This window comes from Vombatus ursinus, unplaced genomic scaffold (genome assembly GCF_900497805.2).
Source record: "Vombatus ursinus unplaced genomic scaffold, bare-nosed wombat genome assembly UNPS02014797.1, whole genome shotgun sequence".
Taxonomy (NCBI): domain Eukaryota; kingdom Metazoa; phylum Chordata; class Mammalia; order Diprotodontia; family Vombatidae; genus Vombatus; species Vombatus ursinus.
The window spans coordinates 14,251,215-14,275,712 of NW_020954575.1; the positions used below are offsets into that span (position 1 = coordinate 14,251,215).

At 41.3% G+C, this 24,498-nt stretch overlaps 2 protein-coding genes across 11 annotated transcripts in view; one reads left to right on the forward strand and one right to left on the reverse strand.

Annotated features, from left to right (window-relative positions):
• Positions 1-6,265, reverse strand: part of UTP18 (UTP18 small subunit processome component) — a 47,434-nt gene extending 41,169 nt beyond the window's left edge. Inside the window, exon 1 of the mRNA XM_027870554.1 lies at positions 5,872-6,265. Within this exon, the coding sequence (XP_027726355.1) occupies positions 5,872-6,210 (339 nt within the window). The 5' untranslated portion in view covers positions 6,211-6,265. The remainder of the gene's footprint in view (positions 1-5,871) is intronic.
• Positions 6,266-6,396: 131 nt separating this feature from the next.
• MBTD1 (mbt domain containing 1) overlaps positions 6,397-24,498 on the forward strand; it is a 77,428-nt gene continuing 59,326 nt past the window's right edge. For 5 of the 10 annotated variants that reach the window (XM_027870423.1, XM_027870424.1, XM_027870425.1 and 2 more), the window contains exon 1: positions 6,710-6,945. In XM_027870423.1, coding sequence (XP_027726224.1) covers positions 6,925-6,945 — 21 coding nt within the window. In that variant the 5' untranslated portion in view covers positions 6,710-6,924. The other 5 variants (XM_027870428.1, XM_027870427.1, XM_027870430.1 and 2 more) reach the window with 5 other exon arrangements.

Below are 24,498 nucleotides of genomic sequence, written 5' to 3' on the forward strand. Positions count from 1 at the left end.
ATTTACATTAGAATTTGAGTTCCTTAAGGGTCAAGGACTATCTTTTTGCCTTTGTGTCCCCAGCACTCGGCACAATGCCTGGGCATATAAGTACATAATAAATGCATGTCATCCAGTAAATAAGCATGACCTGCCCTTCTCTCTACCCCCAACTCCTAGAAAAAAAGCTAAGGAACTGAGACATAAAGACAGATATGGCCCTATTTTCAAGAAACTTACAATCTAATAAGGGAAAGAGAACAGAGACTGGATAGGGACTGGTTCTATCATTTCACTACCACAGTATAGGTAATGTTCTGATAAGGAAACTATTTATCAATGCAGGCTTCTGGGAAACTTAATGGAGCCCTGAGATGTTAAGTAATTTGCCCAGCAACTAGAACCCAGGTTTTTCTGGCTTCAAGGCCAGCTCTCTATTTACTACACCATTATGCCCCTCTAAGGGAAGAACGCTTTGTATACAATAAGAATAAAACAAGGGGTCATAAAATAAATGCAAAAAAAAAAAAAAAGGGTCCAGGAGCCAAATTTCTCCAAAACCATAAATACAATCAAGTTTTCCCGTCTTTCTACACAATGGATGTGGAATGCTTTGAGCGCAACCCCTTCTGATGAGATAAAGGATGGAATGTCAGTGACAGGAAGTTTTAAAAGAAACAGCAGAAAATGAAAAGGCTCAAGAAGACCAGCAGGGGGCACTGGACAGGAAAAGAAAAATGGGACTGTCAAGGAGAGAAGGGCAAGCAGAAAGAAAAGGATCACACAGAAGAACAACAAAAAGTGAGTAAAAACTAAAGAAATTAAGAGACACAGTGCAAAAACTAACAAGAAACCACAGGCAGGGAAAATGATAGGTTTAAAGAATAGAAAACATTCATATACAATAATTTCAGTAAATGCTTAAGTGCCATGAATCGTGCTAGGTGCTTAAAGAGACACAAAGAAAAACCCAGACCTTAAAGGGGCTTACAATCTAATACTGGAGAAGATATACGACCAGATGATTCCTGCTCCACATCCACAGCAATACCACTTCTCTAGCCTTGTAACTACTTAGGATATTTCACATCAGAGCCCACTTCATTCTACACCTTTTAATTCTCAATTCTTCCCTCAGGAGAAATCTATCACACAAAACACACACCAAGGAAACAAGCCTCACTTGCCCTCAATTCCATGATGTAGGAACATGTAAGGAATTCCCTCAGCTCCTCAGAACCAATCTCTTTCAGAGCATAGGACCCTCCACAGTAATACTTTCAGCTCCTTTCTTTCTCAACTACTTCATCTCTACCATTCTCCTAAAGTCAGAAGCTAATCATCTGTGCTTCTTTCCACCACGTCTCCTACATAAAATTTCATAAAATTTCACCATTTTTTCCTTGGAAACACATTTCCTACTGGGCTATTCTCTATTTCCACTGCCACCAGTCTAGACTACCTCATGCCAGGTTTAGTGCTAGTCTCTTAACTGGTTTCCCAAACATCCTGCTGCCAGTCTCTGCCCTGTGATTCTGAAGATCACAGCCAATTTAATCATGCCAATTTCGCCAATTTAAGAGCCTAAAACAAATTTCCAAACTCCTCTGCCAGGTCTTCATGAAATTTCATCATCTGGCCTCATTTTATCTATCCAATTATATTTCCTCCTATACCCCACCACCACCCTCTGGCTGAAGTCCTCACTGGACCTACCATATACCATGATCTTTCCACAAACCTGCTGTTCTCCCACCTCCACGCCTTGTGCTTCCTTCCACAAGATATTCTGAACTCCCTCCTCCAGAAAACCTTCTAGACCAATGGTCACCAAACATTTTGATCAAACACCCCTGACAATAAAAAAAAAAAATTGCAATGCATTTCTATTATGTGTATTAACTTGTTTATAATCTATACATGTACTACTGGACTAATAACTATGTACCTCATAAAACTCAGACTAAAAGAGAACTTAAATAAGGAAGAAAAAAAGATGAAATAATATTTGATCCTAGTGTTAATAGGAAGCCACTACAGTTTACTGAGTAGGGAAACATCATGTTCAGACCCACACTTTAGCATCTGTGTAGAAGATGGATTGGAGAGGGGAAGAAATTTGAGGAAGATCAAATAGGAGGTTACTGCAACTGTCTAGGAGGGAGGTGATAAGGCTCCAAAATAGGATAGAAGCTGTTTTGAGTAAAGAGAACAGATTCAAGAGTTTTTATGGAGGTAGAAACAGCAAGATTTAACAACCGATTGGCTATACAGAGTGAGGGAATATGAGAAGTTAAGAAGATAGGGGCAGCTAGGTGACACAGTGGATACAGATCTGGCCTTGGAGTCAGGAGGACCCGAGTTCAAATCCAGCCTCAGATACTTGACACTTACTAGCTGTGTGACTAGGGGCAACCCCAATTGCATCACAAAAAAAAAAGAGAGAGAGATAAGTTGAGAAGATGGATGACAACAAAAAAAAGTGGGGAAAATAAAAAGAGAAGTTTAGAAGATGGATTTTGGCGGAAAGGAAATGGATTATTTTGGACATGTGGAGTTTGAGATGCCCATGGGACTTACAGTTCAAAATGTCTAATAAGCAGTTACTGAAATGGGCCTGGCATTCAGCAAAGAAATTATTGCTGGACAGATCTGGGAGTCACCAGCATAAAAATGATAACTGAACCCATGGGAAAGACTGTATACAGAGAGAAGAGGATCCAGGACAGAACTATGGGGAACACTCAATTAGAAAACAAGATATGGATAATAATCCAACAAAGGGAACTGAGGAGTGACCAGAAAATTGGGAGAATCAAGGGAGCAGTATTATAACAATACAAAAATGACCAAGTATTCAGGAATAAAAGGTGTTCAATAATATCAAATCTACTAGACAATCAAGAAAGATGATGATTGAGAAAACTGTTTGGCAATTAAGGTATCACTGAAGAGAACAATTTCAACTCAGTGAGGAATCAAGGATAAGGAAGAGGTTGAGAATCGGGGAGCCTGGAAGATGTAAACTTAGAAGAAGGATAATTTGGGGAGGAAAGATAAGATAATGGCAAATTATCCATGTCTTTCCATCCTATGTTACTCACTCTCCCAGAAAAAAAAGTAAGAGGGATAAAGGGAGATATGTGGTTATACAGCTTCAGAAGCTGATGGGGCCTAGCTTAGGTTAAATTATGATCCCCAGTGAAGGGCAGAAGCAGAAAGGGGGAGTGGTGAGGGAAATACTGCAGCTGTGTTGGAGTCAAGCTACTATTGGCTACTGGAGGGAAGGCAAGGTTCAACCCCTCTTCCCACCCTGACTGGCTGATTACCTACCCTTGGGGTCAAGCCTGGTGCTCCCTGGAATAACTCTAGGCCTGCACTTGGAAATCACTCTTCTAGACTACAAAAGCACACATCTCTTTTTCCAAACTCCTATTACATGTAGAATCTATCATAGTTTAATAAAAAAATCACAGAATATTAGAGTCTCACCCTCCCATTAGCCAGAAGAGAAAATATGACTTGCCCAGTTGTCAAGTGCCTTAAGCAAAAGTGGCAGAATTCATCTGAACAAGCATTTTTAAAGCAAAATTATGTGCTACTTGCTGGGGATACAAAAACAAAAATGAAACAGTCCCACTCCTCAAAGAGCTTACATTCTACCTCAGGAAAACAACAGTTATGTAAGTACATAGAAAATACTTTTTATCTGGGCTTGACCCCAGGTTTCCTGACTGCCAATCTAGTGCTCTTTCCACTGCACCATGCTACTTTCTAGAGGAAAATTACCAATCCACAAGTATCTATTTATTAAGCATTTATTCCTCAAAGAACTTAAGTTCTAATGGGGAAGACAACATATATACAAATATACGCATAATAACATGGAAAATGAATACAGGGGAATAGGGGCTTCACATTTCCTCTCCTAAACAGAATAAAAGCTCTTTGAGGGCATATCTCACAACCCATGGTTATCTTGCAAGCAGCTGTCACATAATTAACTCTTGTGGAATTTAACTTATCCTTACCATCACTAAGCATTTATTAAGCGCTTACTATGCAACAAGTTCCAGAAATACAAGCAAAGGCAAAAACAGGGGCCCTGTAGTCCAGGGGGGTGGAGGAGACCAAGCATGGGCCTACAGCAAGAAGCCTGAGGGAAAATACTCTAGGCATGGAACAGCCAGTGAAACAGAGGCAGGAGGTGGAGTTGCTCGTGTGAGAAACAACAAACAACAAAGATTATATCACTGGGTCCTAGAGGAGATGGAGGGAAGTGCAAGACTGGAAAAGGAAGGATTTTAAATGTCAAACAGAGGATTTTTTGTTTGATCCAAGATGTAATAGTGAATCATAGCAATTTACTGAGAAGGAGATGGAGTGTAAGAATCTAAACCTGCTCTCTGGGAAAATCAATTTAGCAATTGAGTGGAGAATGGATTGAGGTAGGGAGACCAACCAGTAAGGTACTGAAATGAGATTAGAGCTTGTGGCATCTGAGTGACCATCAAGAAGGAAACACTTATGCTGTGATGGTGGAAATGACTAGACTTTGCAACAGACTGGATACCTAGGGTAGGATGGACGAGTTGAAGATGACACCAAGTTTGCAAAACTGAGTTATTAGGAAAATAGTGGTACCTTTGGCAGTAAGCGGAAAATTTGAAAGAGGGAATAATTTTGCAAGAAAGGTAGTAAATTCTGTTTCAAGTATGAGATGTCTACAGGACATCCAGCTGGAGATATCCCACAGGAAGTTAATGATGGGAGACTGGAGGTCAGGGTTTGTGCTGGATAAATAGATCTGAGAATATCTTTATAGAGAAGGCAACTAGATCACCAAGTGAAAATAGTATAGAGCAGGGTTTGACAAACTAAGAGCTTGGCACCGTGCTAAACAGCATCAGGTAGGAAGAGAATCAGGTGACAGAAATGTAAAAAATCTAGAGAGCAGTGAATATCCAGAAGAGGGTGATCAGCAGGTTCAAAGCCTTCAAGGAGGATTAAGAAAGAGATTAAATTAAGCAATTCAAAGATCATTGCTAACTTTGGAGAGAGCAGTTTCGGCTGAACAATGAGGTTCAAAGCCAGACTTGGGGGAGAAGAGAGAATACAAAGTGGAAGCACATATTATAGACTGATTATAAACCGCTTTCTCAAGTTTAACTAGGAATGCAATATAGGTAGCAGAGATGGTTCGAGCAAGTGAAAGTCTTAAGGAAGAGGGAAACATGGTCTTTCTAAACAGCAGGACATTACATGAGGAAAGACTGAAGATACTTAGTGAGTGGGGATAATAGAACAGACAACATGCAGTAGAAGGCAACTGAGGTCGCAAATTGAGGAGGCTGCCTGGTCAAGGGCTACCTCTTAGAGAAAAAAAGATGAAGGAGGAGATAACAGGAGCAGACATCCGAGAGATGGGAAATGAGGCAGAGGGACAAAGAGAAAGTTTTCTGCAAGGCAAGGTCCTCCACTTCCAGGGTAGGAGGAGGAGGAAGAAGAGTCATGGGAGGCTTGAGGAAGGATGAAAAGATTTGGAAAGGCCATTAAGCATCTGTAAAAAGATTGCCTTGATCCAGAAAGCACCGGGGTGAGAATTTATAACAAATTCGTGTTTGACCCAGAGTGCAAGATTTCCTGATTTTCTCCAGCTTCCTTCGGCAACACGTGTGTGGAAATCGAAGGCTCACGGTGGGAGTGACCCGAGGCTGCGGCAGAATAAGAGCGCCGCGTGAAGTTCATCATGCCCACCAAGGGATCGGGATGGGACCGGAGGGAAATGTGGCCACTGCAGGGACATCCTCTCCGTCCCCCCCCCAACAAACGCCGCCCCGCCCCCACGGTGGAGGACCGGCCTCCCTGACTCCCCCGGTGGGGCTCGCTCACCCCGAGGCCCCGCAGCCGCCCCAGCAACAGGTCCTCCTCGTCCACGGCGTCATCGCCGAACACCAGCTCCTCCAGGCACCGCTCCACCTCCGGCTTGTCGGCGCCCAGGGCCAGGCGGTGCAGTTGCTGGAGCCGCCCCTGCTCATCCACCGAGGAGCCGGGGCCAGGCCCGCCATCAGGCCGGGGAAAGATCTTTTTCCGGACCGAGTGGGCTGACTTAGCGACCTCCCGACTCCGACCGCGGCCCCGGCCCCGGCCCCGGCCCCGACCCCGGCGCAGGCTCCCTCCCCGGTTCCAGCCCCGGCCGCGCTTGGACAACACGTTCCTATCCGGCGGCATGGCTTAGCCGGGGACTCTCGGAGAGAGAGAGACCTTAATACGCAAGCTCAGCGTAGCCTCTATTTCCGCAGCGCGGAGGCTGATGGGGTGTACTTAGTCCCTTCGCACGTGACCCAACACTCTTTCCCTACGTAACCTCCCACTCCCCTCGCGAGCCCCTCCCCACGTGACACTCCCTTAGTAAGACCTCATCCCAGCGGATGTAGGGGGAACGATGTCGAAATGGTTTTGATTGACGCACCCTGCGAATCCAAGCCACAAAAGAGAGAACTGGACGAAAAAGAAATGGGTAAATGTGTTTTAATGTCCACCTGCCCAACGCTCGGCGTGATTTGGTTGCTCGGCCTAACCCCAGCTTAGCGACTCTCCAACCCCCTCCAGGTTGGTAGCGCCGGGAGAGTACGGGGCCTGTCTAGGGTCTAGTACAGGAAGGGAGGGAGGGCAAGGGGGAAGTGGGCCAATCGGGCCACGGGTCACGGCGCAGGCGCGCTGGGCAGGGAGGGCTATGTTAATGTTGTTGATATCTTGGGGCCACCCGAGTTAAAAGAGGTAGGGGTAAAGTCTTGGGGGTCACTGGAGCCGCCACGACGAGTCTGGGCTGAGGCGGGAACCCTCCTGCAACTGCTGCCCCGGGGAGAGGCGCCGGCCCCCGCCGCGGGGAGGGGGCTCGGCGGACCTGGGGAGCACAGCCCGCCTCTAGCCCATGAGGCCCTGATGGAAAACACAAAGGATCTGGTGAGAGCGGAACGCGGCGGCGGCTTTGTGTGGAAGCGGACGGGGTTGGGTGCGCGGCGGAGCGCAGCAGGCCCCCCGACGGGGCCCCCGCCCCCTTGGCTCTCCGCTCACCTGCCCTGAGGGCCGTTAACGGCTCCCCGGAGCCGCCCCTTTCCCCAGGAAGAAACAGCTTGGGAAAAGTTTGAGTCTGCGGCTGCGCTTGGCTGGGGGTGGCCTTGGCCGAGACCAAGCTCTCTGCCCGGCCGCAGCCTGGAAGCCATCTCCGCCCCCACCCCCCCGTCCCCATCATCCGGGGCTGCGGGACGGCCCGCACGTGGTGGTGGAAACATATCAAGGGGGCGGGGTGCGGCGTGGGAACCAGGGCATCTCCCACCTCCGGGTGTTGCCCGAGGCGTCTGGGAAGAGGGGGGGGGGGGGAGAGGAGGGGGCTGAGGAGGGGGTGTGTGGGGTAGACCAGGCTTCTTCCTGGGGTTTGTCAAGCCTTAGGTTTCACGCATGTCCTCATCCCGACCCCGGCTGACCTAGATAACACTGAGTTGGCGTGAATTAACGGGCGGGGGGGGGGAGTGGAGTGGGGAGTGGGTGGAAAAATCAGTCAGTTACTAAAACATTTGTTAAGAACCTACTGTGTGCCAGGTCCTGTGATAAGCACTGGGAATAAAGAAAGCCAAAAAGCAATTGTAGCTTTCAAGGAGCTGATAGTCTAAGGAAGAAAACAGCACGCAAAGAGCAGTGTGTAAACGTGATAAATACAAGATCAGTTGAAAATAATCTCACAGAGAAGGCACTAGATTCTTAAGAGAAAGAGAACGTGAAAAGCAAGCAGATATGGTTAACGGAAAACTTTACTGGGTCCCTTGGGTTCCAGGCTTCTCAAGGGAGGATTTTTTTGTGGGAAACATACAAGCCTCAGGAGATACTTGCAATCCTCTTCTGAGGTGTTGTCTCCCAGATCTTACTTCCTCCCCATTTTTCACCCACAAAACACAAGTTATTGTTGCCTAAGTCATTTTTCTTAATCTCTTTGCTCTCTAAGGAATCCATCCTATTCACAGGTAGGGGACTGACTGGACCAAAAAACTGCCGTCCATAGAAGCCAATCCTCCTTAGAAGAAACTAACTAATCTGCTTTCTAATGTGGCTCTGCCCAGGTTCTTCAGAGTAAGAGTAAGAATACAAGTTTTTAAAATCTTTCCCCCCACCCCAAACACTTTCTCCCAACATTTTACTATTTGCAAAACGACTTTTAATGATCTTCACAGCAAGCTAGAATATTTGCAGAACAACCTTTAATGTTCTTCATAGTAAGTTAGGGTATTTACAGAACTGCTTTTAATGATCTTCCAAGAAGCAAGGTAGAGTATTTACTGTTTTATATATGAATTCAGTCTAAAGAGCTCTAATTTGTTGTTTTTCATATAAGAATTTTCTCTGACTTAGTGAACAGTGCTATCTCTGAAGTCAAATCATTTCACCCAAAGTAGGGGTGGTAGCTGCTATGTAGAAATGCTTCAGTAGATTTTCTCTTCCCAATTTGAAAGTGTGGAAGAAATCTGAGCATGTACATGTGAGATATTAGTTTGTTAATATCTTGTTGGGAGACATTTCTATGAAAACTTCTAGTTTGGAATTTTCGTACCTTAAAATATCCCTAAAGTTTTAAGTAATGTTGAGTTCTAGGTTGTTTTCCTGCTTTGCTTTTAAGATGAACTGTGAGAACTTAAGATAATTGACTTACTAGACAAAAAAAAAAACTGGTTTGATACATAGTTCAGGAAGTCCTGCTTCACTTGTGTTTTTCTCTCATGCTTGTCTTATATATTGACCATAGCTTTAGCGAGTATTTAATTGTTTCTGCCCCTTCGGTTTCATCTAGAAAATTCACAAGCTGTGGTCTTCATTTCTTAATGATTTTAAAACTACGTATTATGTTAGTTTAAAGCTAATACCAGCTTTAGTTTAGAGGGAAACAGTTCCATGTAATATAATGGAGAAGACAACATAGAAGGGACATTTCTACTGCAGATCAGATGCAGTAGCACAGGGATCTTAATAGGGGAGTGGCAAAACAGATGGGAGTGTATCTTTAGCATTATTGCCATTGATAGAAATTTCATTAGTGCCAAGGACTTTGATGTTGAAACCTTCCTTTGGGGGCTTTTAATAACTATGGTTGCTCAGTAGGCAGGGGCTGGAACAGTTGCCAGGTCTGTTCCTCACAAAGTGCCCTGGACTGAAGTTGGGGGGGGGGGGGGGCCCCCTTCCCCTTTAACTTTTGGCCCCGGGGTCCTGGGCTACTTTCGGCTGTGTCCAAGAGAAAGTAGTGGTGGGGGGGGAGGGGGGTGCTCCCCGGGGGGGGGGGGGGGGGGGGGGGGGGGGGAGTGCACAATTATTCTTGGGTGTCCTTGGCAATTGAAAGGCATTCCTCAGTGGAGGAAGCAACAAAATTCTTACAGGTAGCAGATCAGTATAATTGGAATATTGGTTCCACAACTTTCTTAACTATAAAATATTTGATTAGCTTTTGAAATTTGGTATTTTTATTTAAAATTTAGAGCGTTACTTCAAGAAAATTCAGAAAAATTTATATTAATCACAAGAATTAAAATCTGACAATGACACAAAACAGTTTAACTTGTTGCTGTAACTGGAAAGCTTTGTAACAATAAAAGGAAGATTAAAAAATACACAAATACCCCTCTACTTCCCTTACTCCCTGGCTTACTTACCAAAAGCCCAATTGCAAGAATTACTAATTATCACTTCAATATATGACTGGAATAAACTTCTAAGAATTTCCTTTCTTTTTTCTTTTTTTTTTTTAAATTTAGAAATTTTTGCCTTATGTGCTGGAACCCACAAGAACTGAGAAACAGTAAAATGAAAATCTATGTACAAGTTTCAGAAATAAAGTAAAACTCAGTTTGGGCAGGAACAGACTGGTCAGTAGGAGGAACACTGGTCTAGAGACCTGGATTCTATTCTCAGCTCTGTAGCTAACTAGCTGTATGCCTTGAATTGTATGTAAAAATAAAGGTATTGACTAGATGTTCCCTAATGTCCCTTCTAACTCCTGAGTTCTATAATTTTATGCTCTAGCATTAATAATTTAGCTCTGATTTCACTGTAATCTAAACTTTGCTCTAAAAATGTGGCTAGAATTGTGAAGTTGGAGTTTAAATTCTACTTCAGCTAGGTCACCCTAGTCAAGTCACTTAACTTCTCTGAAACGATTTCTTCATCTGTAAAATGGGGATTAAAGTACCATTGACCTCACAGTTATAGGTATGAGACTCAAATGAATCCATGTATGTGAAGTGCTTTACAGAACTTAAAGGGCTGTATAAAGGCAAGCTAGTGGTATTCCTGGGATCTAAGTTAGAAGGGACCTCAGGTCGTCTAATACAACCCATACAATGAGCTGGAATCCATTCTATAACATCTCTGACAACAGGTAATCCGGGTGCTCCTTGAAAGACCTCCAAGATGGGGAGCCTGCTATCTTAAAAATCAGGTCATTGTACAGTTGAACTGCCTAAAATGTTGAGCTTTTCCTTCTTATAACCTGAATTTTGCATCTCTTGAAGTATCCACACACTGCTTCTAGTTCTGCCCTTCAGAGCCAATCAAGAAAATCCTGCTGTCATTCAACCTGTCAACTCTTAGATGGCAGATTTTTGTGTCTTCCCTACTTCTTACCTCAGAATTAAACATCCCCAGTTCTTCAACTCATTATCATATGACTTGGTTTCAAATTACCATTCTTTGGGTCCAGTTATTTAGAAATTACTTTGGCAGGGCAGGAGAGTGAAGAATAAGCATTTATTAAGTGCCTACTACGTTAAGTACTGTGCTAAGTAGTTTACAAAGATTTCATTTGATCTTCACACCCACCCTTTGAATTAGGTGCTTTTATGATCACTCTTTTACAGTTGAAAAAACTGAAGAAGACAGGATAAGTGATTTACCCAGGATCACACAGTGTGTGAGGCTGGATTTGAACTCAGGTCTTTCCGACTCCAGGTTCAGTGCTCTTATCCATTGCTGCTACCTAGCTGCCATCAGCTAGGCATTTAGGTAAATAAGCATTTACCTAAATGGCATTTAATAAATACATATTATCTACCAAACACCAAGGGCACAAAAGCAAAAATGAAATTGCCCTCAACATTCTGTTGGGAGACAACTCGTACATAAGTATATACAAAACAAATACATGGCAATGGGGTGGAGAGGGAGGAAGGGTTTTAAGAGAAGTAGGGATTCTGGGACAGAGATGAGGAGGGAGTACATTTCAGACCAATTGAGTGCCTGCTTCCAGGAAACGTCAGAAAGGGTAGTTTTGCTAGACAAATGAGTCTGTGAAAGGGAGTAAGTAATAGATATAAGACTGGCACATAGTAAGCTCTTAAAAAATGCTTGTTGATGGATTATATAGTTCAAATCTACCTCCTTGTGTTACAATTTCAAATCTATTTTGTTCCTCTGCTGTGTGACCATAAGTTCTTACTGTCCCTCTTCCTATGAATTTCTCAGCCTCTTTACTCTTATTCTTAAGGTACAATCTTTTACCTTGGTATCTAAAGAGTCTGTGTGGACAGTTTTCTCTCCATCTCTTGGGGGGGGGGGGGACACAGGCCTCCACTCCTTCACTCCAGCCATTGTTCTTTTCCCCTTCATCCCCAAGAACTTTTGACTCTATTCCTGGTGCCACCCTAAGCTCTGAAAGGCACTTTTTTTTTCTTTTTTTGCTCAGCAGTGGGGTTAAGTGACTTGCCCAGGGTCACACAGCTAGTAAGTGTTATGTGTCTGAGCCTGTATTTGAACTCAAGTCCTCCTGACTTCAGGGCCAGTGCTCTATCTACTTCACCACCTAGCTGCCCCAAATATTGCCTGAAAGGCACTTTTTTTTTCTTTTTTAGCTCACCCTAAGCTCTGGAAAGTGAGCTTTCACCTTATCTTCCCAGGAACCAGGCCTCGGGATCACTTTTTCAGCCATTTCTAAACAAAGCTGCTACTCACTTATCTTCCCCTTGTTCCTCGCTCCCCTTTATATGGATATGGACTGTCTGGCTCTTCTGGTATTTGTATCCCTAGTATTTAACATAATGTTTGACACATAGTAAGCACCTAATAAATGCTTTGTCATTCATTTCCCTTTCTTTTCAAGACCCTCCTGCTCAGAATCCTAAACCTTTACGCAATAATGCTCTTTCTGGTCTTTTAATGGACTCTTTACCTTGACATCTGTGAAAAACCTTGTCACACCAGCATGTCAAGCCCTGCCCTAGAAATCTAAATCCCTTTCCCCAGAAACTTCTTAACTACCTATTCACATTTCATATCTTTCATTCTCTGAAGCTCCTTCTTAAGCAGCAGTGATAACAAATAATACCTATTTATTTTTTGATCCATTAGTAGGAGACTTCTGCCAGTTTGCCTCATATGGGAAAAACTCTAAAGAAATCCAGCTTCCAACCACTTAACACCTCCTGCTTCCTCAGCTCTTCCCTCTTGTCTTTTCTCATCTGTGCCTTCCAGCCCCTCCCTGCCCCTCTAATGCTGACTCATTCTTCCTTCCAGATGCCCACAGTATGGCAGGCATTGCTTTGCTAGTTGCTTCTTTGTGTGCCTTGTATCTTATCTTCCTCCTCTTCCCCCCCAAGGTTGTATAAGTTTATTAGAGTCAAAAAGTATGATATACTTCCTTGTGCCTCTGATAGTGCTTAACATAGGCCATAGTCTCCAAGAATATGAGCCAGAAGGAAGCATCAAGCTAGAACCCCCTTCATTTTTCAGAGGAAGAACCTCAACCCAGAGATGTAAAGAGCTTGAACGTGGGCCCCCTCCCTCTCAGTCAGGTGCTCTTTCACTTACGTCATTCTCCTATGTGACTTGACCTTTAGACTCTCAAAGAACATTAACAGTTTTTGCTAGATACCAACTATTGTATATACAAAAGGTGACTAGGAATTTATAAAACTAAAACTTCACTTATTAGCCATGGTCATCTGATCTAAAAATCCCACATTTTACAGATGAGGCTGTCAAGTCCAGAGAGCTCTGGTGACTTGGCTTTGGCCTTGCTAGCATAGCAAATTTCGGAGATAAGCCCAGGGCTTCTCACTCTAAATTCAGGGCTCTTTTCACTAGACAATGCTAGCACTGTTGTTTAGTCTGAAATTAACAGTCAGTTTTTCTTGAATTTTCTGCTTTAGAGTATTAAGAACCCTCTTACCCAGAGAATTATGTATTTCAAACAATTTTTTTTATTTGGGGGGGAGGGGAGGCATTTCGGGTTAAGTGACTTGTCCAGGGTCAAACAGCTAGTGTCAAGTGTCTGAGTCCCGATCTGAACTCAGGGCCTCCTGACTCCAAGACCAAAGCTCTATCCACTGCACCACCTAGCTGCCCCTCAAACATAATTTTAATATAGTTTTCTAGTACCCATCTTAAAGTGCTTTTAGTATTTTCACCAGTGTCATCAAATTTGACTGCATAATGTCCATGTAAGTCATTTATTAACTGTCTGCTATGGTCTAGGCACTCTGCTAGATGCTTGGGATAAAAAAAAAAAGCAAAAAGAACCCCTGTCCTCAAGGAGCTTACAATCTAATAGATAAGTAAGAACAAGTTATCATCTTACTTGGGAAAACTGAGATGCAAATATTAAGTGACTTCAAGGTCACATATTGGTGATAGAAATGAAATTTGAATCCAGGTTCTCTGATTATCAAATTGGAGGCAAAAATTCCTGTCTCTGGACTTTCGTAGTTTAAAGTTGTCAGAGCATAGCTTCCTTTTGATGCTATGTCATAAGTAATATTAAAATATTTATCTTAGAATATTGTCACTATTCACTCTTCTGTGTGGGTGTTGGTTGTGGCAGTGCCAGTATTATTTTGAACTTGAGGGTAGGAATGGAGAATGCTTTTTATTGCCTTTGGTTCTATAAACTATGATCAATTCGGACATTAGGAGTAGTGAAAATATGTTGGTACTGCTACATACATTCCTCTTTATAATCAGAGCGTTTTTATATTTGTGTTTTTTTTTTAAAGTTGTACTCTATAAGATCTCCCTTTTCTCTCTTTTCCCTTGGGGCCAGGGAGCTCAAGCATTAATTCATTGCCTTGGTGTAACGGGTGATTAGAGCTAAAGGCAAAGGATGTGAAAAGTGTCCTATGTTCATTGATTTGCTGGTCAAATGGCTATGTCTATGGGAGGGGGAGGTAGCAAGTGTGTATATGTGTGTGTCCTAGGAGTGGGTGGGTGAGTGGGGGTACACCCATGTGTGTCCACTTGGTTTGTCGTTTGAGTGGGGAGCTAGGACAGGGCTATAATAGTACACATGCTTAAAATGAGAAAGGAATTGAATATGGGAAACAGGCCACGTGAAGCCAAAAAGCCTCCCTGGGCTTCAGTCATCAGATGAGGAGACCTACAGGGATGGACATAAAAGGGGCTATTCTTTCTGATAAGGCCTGAGCTCATCAGAAAGACCCAAGTGGTAGAATTTAAAATTGACTAATCAAAATACCATTTTCCTTATTTTATAAATGAGGAAAAAGAAGAGGCAAGGCAAGATAACTTCTAGGTTGCCAGAGCACAGAGATCATATGATAAGGAAGTCTCTTAGGAAATTTTTTTAATATTTTCTTTTTTACTATAAACTTAATCATTCTATTTTTTTTTTATTTTTTTTTTATTTTTAGGCAGTTGGGGTTAAGTGACTTGCCCAGGGTCACACAGCTAGTAAGTGTCAAGTGTTTGGTCTGAGGCTGGATTTGAACTCAGGTCCTCCTGACTTCAGGGCCGGTGCTCTATCCAGTGCACCGCCTAGCTGCCCCCTTAATCATTCTAAATACAAACTTAAGAACATACAAAGAAGAATAAAGAACATCATATGTGAAACCAGGAACTTTGTTCCATGGAACAAATAGTAATAAATTTAACAAGATAATAACATAATTACCCTATTCTTGTCCCCTTTTGAAGTTTTTTTTCTGTTTTTCTAATGATATTTCTGTCTTTTTTTCCCCCTTTATCTCTTTCTTTCTGTTTCTTTCTTCCTACTGTGGACTCTCTTTAGAGAAAATGCCTTCCCAGATCCGTAGGGGCAGAAAGGTCTTCATTACTTAATTTCTTCTGAAGAAAGAGGGGCAAGAAACACAAAGCTAAAAGAAATGGTAGTAGGAATGACACACAAGGCACTGACTTGTAAATGAAAGTGAGACTTTCTGATGTGGGGGACCTGGAAGAGATGGGGGGTGGCTCCCTAGGCCCAGCCTGATACTGGCATTGTCAGGATCTCTTTTTATGCTTATTCCTACAAACCAGGCTTATGAAAGGAAGAATAAGCAAAGAATTTCTGCTTAGGCTGAGGTTTTACATTCATTGGAGAGGTGATGCTTTCACACCCACATGATAAAATGGGGAGTAGATTCTAGAGAAGCTAAAACAGTTTCCCATCTACTACTGAGAAAGGTCTTCACATTATGCATTTATATCATTTGATGTATTCTGAATACCTCATGTTCCAAAGCCAAGTATTTTCAGTTATTGGAGATACTGCTTCCTTTTATTATAGTCAAATTGATGATGAATCAACAAATTCCTTTTTGTACTTAATAGTTAAAAGAAACACAATAGTATCTAGTACTGCAATTTAGAATTGAATCTATCCATATATGGACTGTTAAATCTTGACTAAATCCCTTGTGAGGCAGTATTGCCTAGTAGATAGAGGGCCAGACTTGGAGGCCTGGGTTCAAATCCCACCCCCAATAATTAATAACTGTGTGGCTTAATTTTTCTGAGTCTGAGTTTCCTCAACTTTAAAATAGAGATAATAATATAAACAATTTCATAAGATTGTTTTGAGGGGCAAATGAGATAATCCTCTCAGTCTTTGTGAGATTGTCATCCATTTCCCCCGGCCCCTATGTGTGGGTGTGTTCCTAATGTCTGTCCTATGCACTCTTCACCTATGTAACCTCTGTCAGTGAAACTATCAGCTCACATGGGTTCAATTATCATCTCTGTGCAGACTACACAGCTTGGTGCAGTGGAGAAAGTGCTGGATGTGGAGTTAGAACCTGCGTTCAAATCCTCGCTCTGCTACTTATTCCATGTGTGACCTTGAGCAAGTCCCTTAATCTCTCAGTTGCCTCATCTTAAAATGAGGGAGTTGGACTAGATGACCTTGAAGGTAAGGTCCCTTCCATCTCTAAATCTGCCTGCCTTCTGACTCCCAGAGCTACTTATCCAGCCTTCATCTCTCTCCTACACTCTAATTCCACATCATCAGTTCCCTGCTATTTGTTTCTACCTTTTCTCTAGTCACACCACAGCCACCCTTGTTTCATCACTTCTCTCCTGGACAGTTAGAACAGCCTTTTGTTTGTTCTGTCCCCACTCTAGTCTAGTCACAGCTGCAGAGCTGGTGATCTTTAAGCCCAGTTCTGATCGTACAACTCTGGCTCAAGAAGTTTCAGTGGCTTTCTCTTAGCTGTAAGATAAAACACAAACTCCTCTGTTTGGAATTTAAAGCCATTCACTGTCTGGCTCCAAGCTGCCTTTCCAGACTGATTTCATATTACTCTTCTTTACACACTCCACAGTCCATCCAAACCGTACACTATAGACAGCATTTCATTATCCAGTTCCCTGCCTTTGCACAGGCTATCTCCCCCATTCCTGGGATACCATCCTTTCTCATCTTCATCTCTTAAAATCCTAGGCTCCCTTCCAAAGTCAGTTCTTTTGCTACCACCTATGTGAGACCTTTCCAGGTCCCTTCAATTGTTAGTGCTTTCCTCTGCCCCTACCACTCAAATAATTTTGTGTTTCATTTGTATATGTTCTTTATCTACTTACCCAGGTTCGTAGTATTACCTTTTAGTAGAATGTAGGTTCACTGAGGGCAGGGACTTCTTTGTTCTTCTGTTTGTATCTTTAGTACCTAGTTTGGCACATAGTAGGTGCTGCTTAAATACTTGTTGAATTGGATTATATTTTTTAGTTCAATTTTATTTTATTTTCAGTTCCAAATTCTCTCCCATCTCTCTACCACCACCACCAAATTGAGAAAACAAGAAAAATAAAACCTTTCATAAATATGCATAGTCAAGTACAACAAATTCCCACATTAACCATATCCAAAAAATAAATAAATAAACTTTAGTCTGCACTCTTGAGTTCCTCACCTGTCTGGAGATGGGCAGCATATTTCATCATGAGTCCTTGGGAACTGTGACTGCATCCATTGTTGATCATAGTTCTTTCAAAGTTGCTTATCTTGACAATACTGAAGTTATTGTATAAATTATTCTTCTGATTCTGCTCACTTCATTTTGTATCAGTTCATTAAAGTCTTCTTAGGTTTTTCTAAAAACCACCCCCTTCATTATTTCTTACAGTACAGTGGTATTTCGTCACATTTATATATCGTAACTTGTTTATCCGTTCCCCAGTTGATGGACAGGGACATCCATACACACATCCATCTTCTCCACAGTATTAAAGCACTTTGAAAGTCTTATAAGTAAATGCGAGCTTACTTTACTCACTCTTAGTAAATTTTCTGGTAAGAGAAGGTTCATCTACATGGAAATAATAATAGAGAAATGAAACCTTGAAAATGAATGTTTATGATAACTTTAATCAGTTCCCTATATTTTGCCAGTATAAAATAAGAGCTTTTGATGATTTTACACAATGTATTCCTGAAAGAATATTGCTGTTGTGGAGTTAATTTTAAAACACTAGAGATTTTAATTCAGCACAAATATTGCATTTAAATTGTGGCATTCCTTTTTAACTGAAGGTTATTTTCATTTAAATTTGGAATATTTGGAATAGTGTTACCAAAGAATATCACTCCACATACATTCTAGTGAAACTGACCTACATAATGCTTCCCCAAATTTTCCAAGTGCTTTTCCCTACTGCCATGCCTGTATACTATCCCCATGTCTATAATGCACTGTCCTTTCATATTTTAGCTGGTGAACTCCTTCCTTTAGTTAAAGGGTGAGCTTAGATGTTACCTCTTCTATGAAATGCCCTGGCTCTGGAGTCAGAAATTCCTAAGTTCAAAATCCAATTTTGATGTCTATTTTCTGTATGATCTTGGGCAAATCGGTTAACCTGTATAGGCCACAGTATCGTTTTCTATAAAATGAGGAGGTTGAACTGAATGGCCTCAGATCTTGTGAAGCACTGGAGGATTTCTCAAATCCCTCTCACCCCTAGTAGGTAATCTCTCTCTTGCTGTCAGGTTGTCTTAGCACTTTGTATATACCTGCCTCAGGTACTTAGCATGTTGTTACTGAGTTGTTTTTCAGTCATGTCTGACCCTTTGTGACCCGATATGGGGTTTTCTTGGCAAAGACACTGGCATAGTTTGCTGTTTTCTTCTCTAGCTCATTTTACAGATGAGAAAACTGAGGCAAACAGAGTCACACAGCTGGTTAGTTTTTGAGGTCAGATTTGAACTCGGGAAGATGAGCCTTCCTAACTCCAGGCTTGACACTCTAGCCACTATGCCACCTAGTTGTCCTAATAAGTTAGCATATTCTAACTTGTATCCTTGTGTCATCTCCCACACTAGACTGTAAATTCCTTGAGATTAGCCATTCTTTTTCATTTTAATATCTTCATTGCCTTGCCTGGAAGCTGTAATCTCCCAAGTCTGGAAAAGAACATGGAACTAAACATTTGAATTTCTTACCACTGTGGAGCAATATAGGGAACACCCTTGCCATTTAGGGGGAATTTGTGACATTGTTGACTGACCTATGTCTTCAATAGTAATAAATAACTCTTACTGTCATAACAATGACCGTCTCGTGAAGCATGAGTGAGTAAAGGCCTGGGCCCTGGCCACTATAAATAATACCCATAATATCAGGAAATTTATGAAATTAACTATTGGGCCTTATCATCTGCCCTGCCTTGTGTACCCTCCAGACTTCCAGGAAATTGGATCTACTATATTTGATGTCTCTCCTGATTAGTGTATGAGCTCTTTGAGAGCAGGGACTATCTTGTTTTTCTGTTTGTATTCCCAGTGCTTAGCATAATGCTTGGCACACAGTAAGCACTTAAAAATGCTTTTTTATTCTAACTGAATGCCTGTGGAAGCAAATCCTACAGAAGATTAAAAGTATGACTTCAGTATCTCAGATTTATCATATACTTGATAGTTACAAAGGCTTTACATATATATATGTGTGTGTGTATGCATACACATCTCATTGTATTCTCACAGTAATTTAATCTTTTGACCTACCATCATCACTTAACATAATTATATCTCTTTTCCCTAAAATCCCTAAATCTTTCTCCTTTCTCTGTCCTTGTTTTGCTGTCTGTCCATCTCTCTAACTCCCTTTCTCCCCACTCCCTTTCTCTCTGTAACAAGCACAAACCTTGGTTTCTACTTTAATGAGATTAACTTGAGCTCCCTCATTTGTCATCATCTATTCCTCAAGAAATATGATACTCATTATACATATGAAGTTAGCCATCATCTCTTCCTTAAAAACCTCTCTACTCTTTCTCTTCATTGATCAAACTTACCAGCTGCTCCCTGTTTGCTTTTTACAAAAATTCCCCGAACTCTCCTTTGACCTATTTTAAAAGCTCTCCTTTTTCTTGCCATCCTTCATGTTATCTTTCATTCTGACTTCCATTTTCACCAGTCTCTTGAAATTGTTTTCTTCAGAGCCCCCAGTGACTTCCTAATGGCCAATTTCGATGACCATTTTTCAGCCTTAAACTTAGCATTTGCCATTGTTATCCCACCCCTTTGAAATTCTCTTCTCTCTGTTACCATAATGCTGTTCTTTTCTAGTTGGTCTTCCTTAGACTTAGTCCTTCTACTCTTAAGTGATTCTTCTTTATCAATTTACATTACTTCAGTTTTTCCCTGTGCAGTTGACTCCCTGATTTTTTTTTTCTAGTCCTGAACTCCAAATTTCTAACTGCCTGTTCCTCAAATTTAACATGTCTAAAATTGAACTCATCATTCTTTCCCAAAAACTTGTCCCTCTCCCTTATTTCTTTTTCTAATGATAATTAATATCAACATCCCCCTAGTTTTCTATAAAACTGGTTCCCTCTTCCTCATTTTTCATACAGTTGCCACATCCTAATCCTTGCTACCCCCAAACATCTCTCACTTTTGTATTCCCACTGACATCTCCAAAATTTAGACTTCCATCTTATCTCACTTGGACCATCCTAGTAGCTTTCTAATTGGTTTCTCTGCTTCCAGTCTGTCTCTCTAATAACATTTGAATGTTCCCTCTAACAATATCTATTCCTAACCCATTCATGTTCAGCTCTTCTTCACATCTACCCGTAAGATCACCAAAAGGAGTCAATTCAAAGTGTGATCCTCACACAGCTCCTAAGTTAATTTTCTTTATGCATAAATCTCATCGTATCCTTCTGCCCAGAGAACTTGAATACCTCCACATTACCTATAAGATAAAATTTAAACTCATTATCTCAGCATTTAGTACCCACTAGTCTTCCCACAACCAGCCTTATTTGACATTATTCCCCTTCACATACAGTCTACATTAATAACTTGCTATTTTCCAATCTCATTCTACTTCACATTAGGGCCATTCTGTTTTTTCTAGTCACTATCCCTCAAAGGACAACCTGGGACAGACAATACAAGAGGTTAGTGAGTTGGGCCCAGGATTAAACAGGATGACAAGAGTAAGGCTAGGATACCTTCAGGAAATTTTGAAGCTCCTTTAATGACCCAAGGTTCTCTCCAACAGAGGCCGGTTTTTTTTAATATGGATATTCTACAAGTGTTGTATGGCTTCAATATCTAGAGCACAACAGTCTCTGAAAAATTGAAAATAAGTATCACTCTGAGATCCATGATGGATCAGAACAGACTGCAGTATATCACCAGAGAGGCACTTAAACAAAGAACAGGAAGGGGTAAAATCATTCAGAAAATATTAAATAAAGAAATGCTTGGTCATATGCTTCGTCATAAATGAAGAATAACAGATGGGTGACCTAAGCATTTCACTAGTATTTTCACAATATCAAGAGATAGCAAGAAATGTCTCCAGGACCTAGTATGGACCCTTCCCCCCCAGAGGAGGATCTTTGTTGTTGGAGGGAATGTCCAAATTGACAAAGTCTCAGATCCATTTGAATCTCCTTCATCTCTGGAGAAGAGGGAGTAATTCTTCATTTCTCTCAAGAATCAGCTGATTATAACCTTCTTGATGCTTTCCATCATTCCCCCAGTTCTGAATATTCAGCACCCTCTTTTCATCTTTGATGGCACTGTCTGCCTTGAATTTAACAATGTTCTAACCTATACTGTAGTTGTTTGTGTGTGTGTGTGTGTGTGATTCCCTGTCTCCTCCCCAGCCCCCAGATTATAAATTCCTTGAGGGTAGGGACTATCATTTTTCATGTCTATAATCTGCATCTTAAACAAGGTAGTAGTATAATATATATTTACTGAATTGAACAGCTTTGTGAGTGAAATAGTATATTGTGACCCCCATTTTCTGGACAAGGAATCAAGCTCAAAATGGTTTAAAAAATAGCTTTCTCAAAGGTCTAACTGCTAATAATCCAACCCTGAATCTCATTTAGAACTAGAATTCAGAGTTGGAAATCCAGTTCAGAGCTTAAAGCTCTTTCCTTTATGCCACAGTGCCTTTCATACCAAAATGGCTTTATGAGTATCAACTCCCACCAGGGTGACCTGTGGCCTTGAGGCCATTAATAAAAGGATTTGTTCTGTAAAACTTGGACTGCATCAAAAAGCTGCACCCAAGGACCTAGAGGACCACACGTGGCCTCGAGGCTGCAAGTTCCTCACCCCTGTGTAACTTGGGGAGCTCTAAGATGTTACCATAGAATAGCAATTTAGGGACTGAACAGTTGGGAATTGCCTTCATAACCTTATAGCACATGATATTGAATATCTTCGATAGTGATAAATATTCATCCTTTGAGGACATATTTGGTTTTTGGAAAAAGTGAAAAGTTATTCCAAGCCAAGTGCAGTAAATGAGTGCCTTCTTTCTCTAACTACTTTGTATTTATTCTCTTTATGTTTGTTCTTTGTATATTTATATATATATATATATATATATATATATATATATATATATATATATACCTATTGTCTCTCCCATTAGAAGGTAAACTCTCAAAGTAGGGATTGTTTGTTTCTTTGAACTTTTGTTTCTAGCACTTCCTATGGTGCCTGACTCCTAGTTGATACTTAAGAAATGCTTATGGATTGAATGATTGATGCTCGAGCTTTGTTATCCCTGGGTGAGACCAAAAACAGGGTAGAATTCTAAAGTCATGGAACTGTCCTTACTAAGTTTGGTTGGGATTTTTATTGATTTGTTTGTTTTTTAATCTGGCTAATAAACTGACATTGGAGACCATTTAAAAAGATTTCTTGTGCCAGTGTTTTGGACATTGAAATGAATGTATGCTCCAACTTTGAGGATGTTACTCATTTACATCGTTTAGTGTTGTTGTTGTTGTTTTTAACCAGTTTTACTACTTGATAATGACTCTTGGTACGATAAGAAGTGTAACTGTTCATCAAATAATGGACTCTGTAATTATACTTGATGACTACCCATTTACTCACCCGCCGCTGCCGCCTCTCCAGTTATTTGAAACAGACAGATGATTTTGGAAGTTTTTATCTCGTTCATCAGGTGACAGCAGGTTTTCAGTTGCAACATGTAGGAAAATCTTCCTGAAGAGAAAGGTGCTGTACCCTCTAAGAAGGAAGCATCTGCTTCTCCTTCTGAGTAACAATGATAGGCCACAGGCACTGTCAGGTGAGAAATTTATTCTTTAAGGATCCAGAGAAGAGGAGACTTGTTAGATGTGATCCTTTGTTCTGAGGGAGGGGTGGAGAACAGGCTGGCTCAAGGACATGTGTGGCCCTCTAGGTCCTTAAGTGCGGCCCTTTGACTGAATCCAAACTTCACAGAACAAATCCTCTTAATAAAAGGATTTGTCCTGTGAAACTTGGATTCAGTCAAAAGGCCTAACCCAAGAACCTAGAAGGCCACCCATGGCCTCGAGGCTGAAGGTTCCCCACCCTTGCTCTAAGCAGTATTGAGGCAACTTTTTTGACAGAGAGGTATGCTGCTGTTCTGGCTCATGTATCAGAGATATTACAGCAACCACTGCCAAGCCTTGCCAAACAGATGACTAAGGCTAAGGTAATGTAGAAATTAAGGGAGCCTTGGAGAAAAAGTGACTACTGTATTCTGTGTTAGAACTTATCACAGAAAAGGAGAGAAAATTGAAGCATAGACTGACATGAACCCTGGATTTCAAGAACGTAAATTTCAAAGGGTTTAGTGAAAGGATAGGTAGGATCTCATGGACTTATATTCTATAGGGAAAGTCAGTACAAGAAGGGTAGAGAGCTTTCAAGAACAAAAAAATTCTGAAGACAAATACAGTGAGGAAAGAAGGGAAGACTTGTCTAATTAGACTGTAGAACAGGGACTATTTGGGGCCTTTCTTTGTGATCCTAGCACTTAGTACAGTGCCTGGAACATAGTAGATGCTTAATAAATGTTAACTGACTGACACCTCCCCTCCCCCCCCAAAAAAAAGTTGTGGAGTCATAGGAAACTCAACTTAGTTTTCCAAGTACAGTCTCAGAAAAATGTTGTTAGCTATAAATCTCAGACTAAGTTGAGGCTGATGGGAAAAGGCTAATGACAGCAAATAGGGTGGTTGTTGTTTGGGACTTTGTTAGATTTTTGGGCAAAGAGAAGGCACAAAAAAGGGATAGGATCATTGCAGTGGTAGATCGATGATGAAGAGGCAACAGTGAAAACAGCTACTCAACCCTTATTTTGCTTCCCTTTTCTCTGTCAAGGAGAGAATGTAAGGACAGGAAAGTAAGGAGCAAAAATGACTAATAGGAAATTGATACCCAGGTTAAGTAGATAGAGAATACTGAATTCAAGCCACCAGGCTCAGATGAAACTTGGATGTTGAAACAACAGGCAGATGTGATTATGGAGAGTAAAAGAGATGCATGCTATTAAAAGAAAGGCAAGCATCCTGATTTTCACACAGAGGGAAGTTGGATTTACATGCTATAAGCCAGGGAGCTTGACTTTTATTCCTAGCAGAATCTTAGAACATGATTAAAGGGAGAATTGGTGAACATCTACAAATGTAAGTGGGGGTCACAAGACTATGAAGAATTCCTCTTGCTTCTTGGTTGGTCAACTGTAGTTGTAGAATGAAGCGTACTCCATCACAGATGGTCGGTGTGTTTTGTTTTGCTTAACAGAACTTCTTTGTTAAGAGGGAGGGTTGATCATTGGCAAGTGGTAACTGTGTTTTGTTTTAAGAACATCAATCAACTATTCTCAAAAAAAAAAAAAAACCAGTCAGATTGAAATAATTTTCCTTTTTTTTCAGATTTTCTAGACTGGTAGAACGAGGACTTTGTGTGTGTGTGTGTGTGTGTGTGTGTGTGTGTGTGTGTGTGTGTGT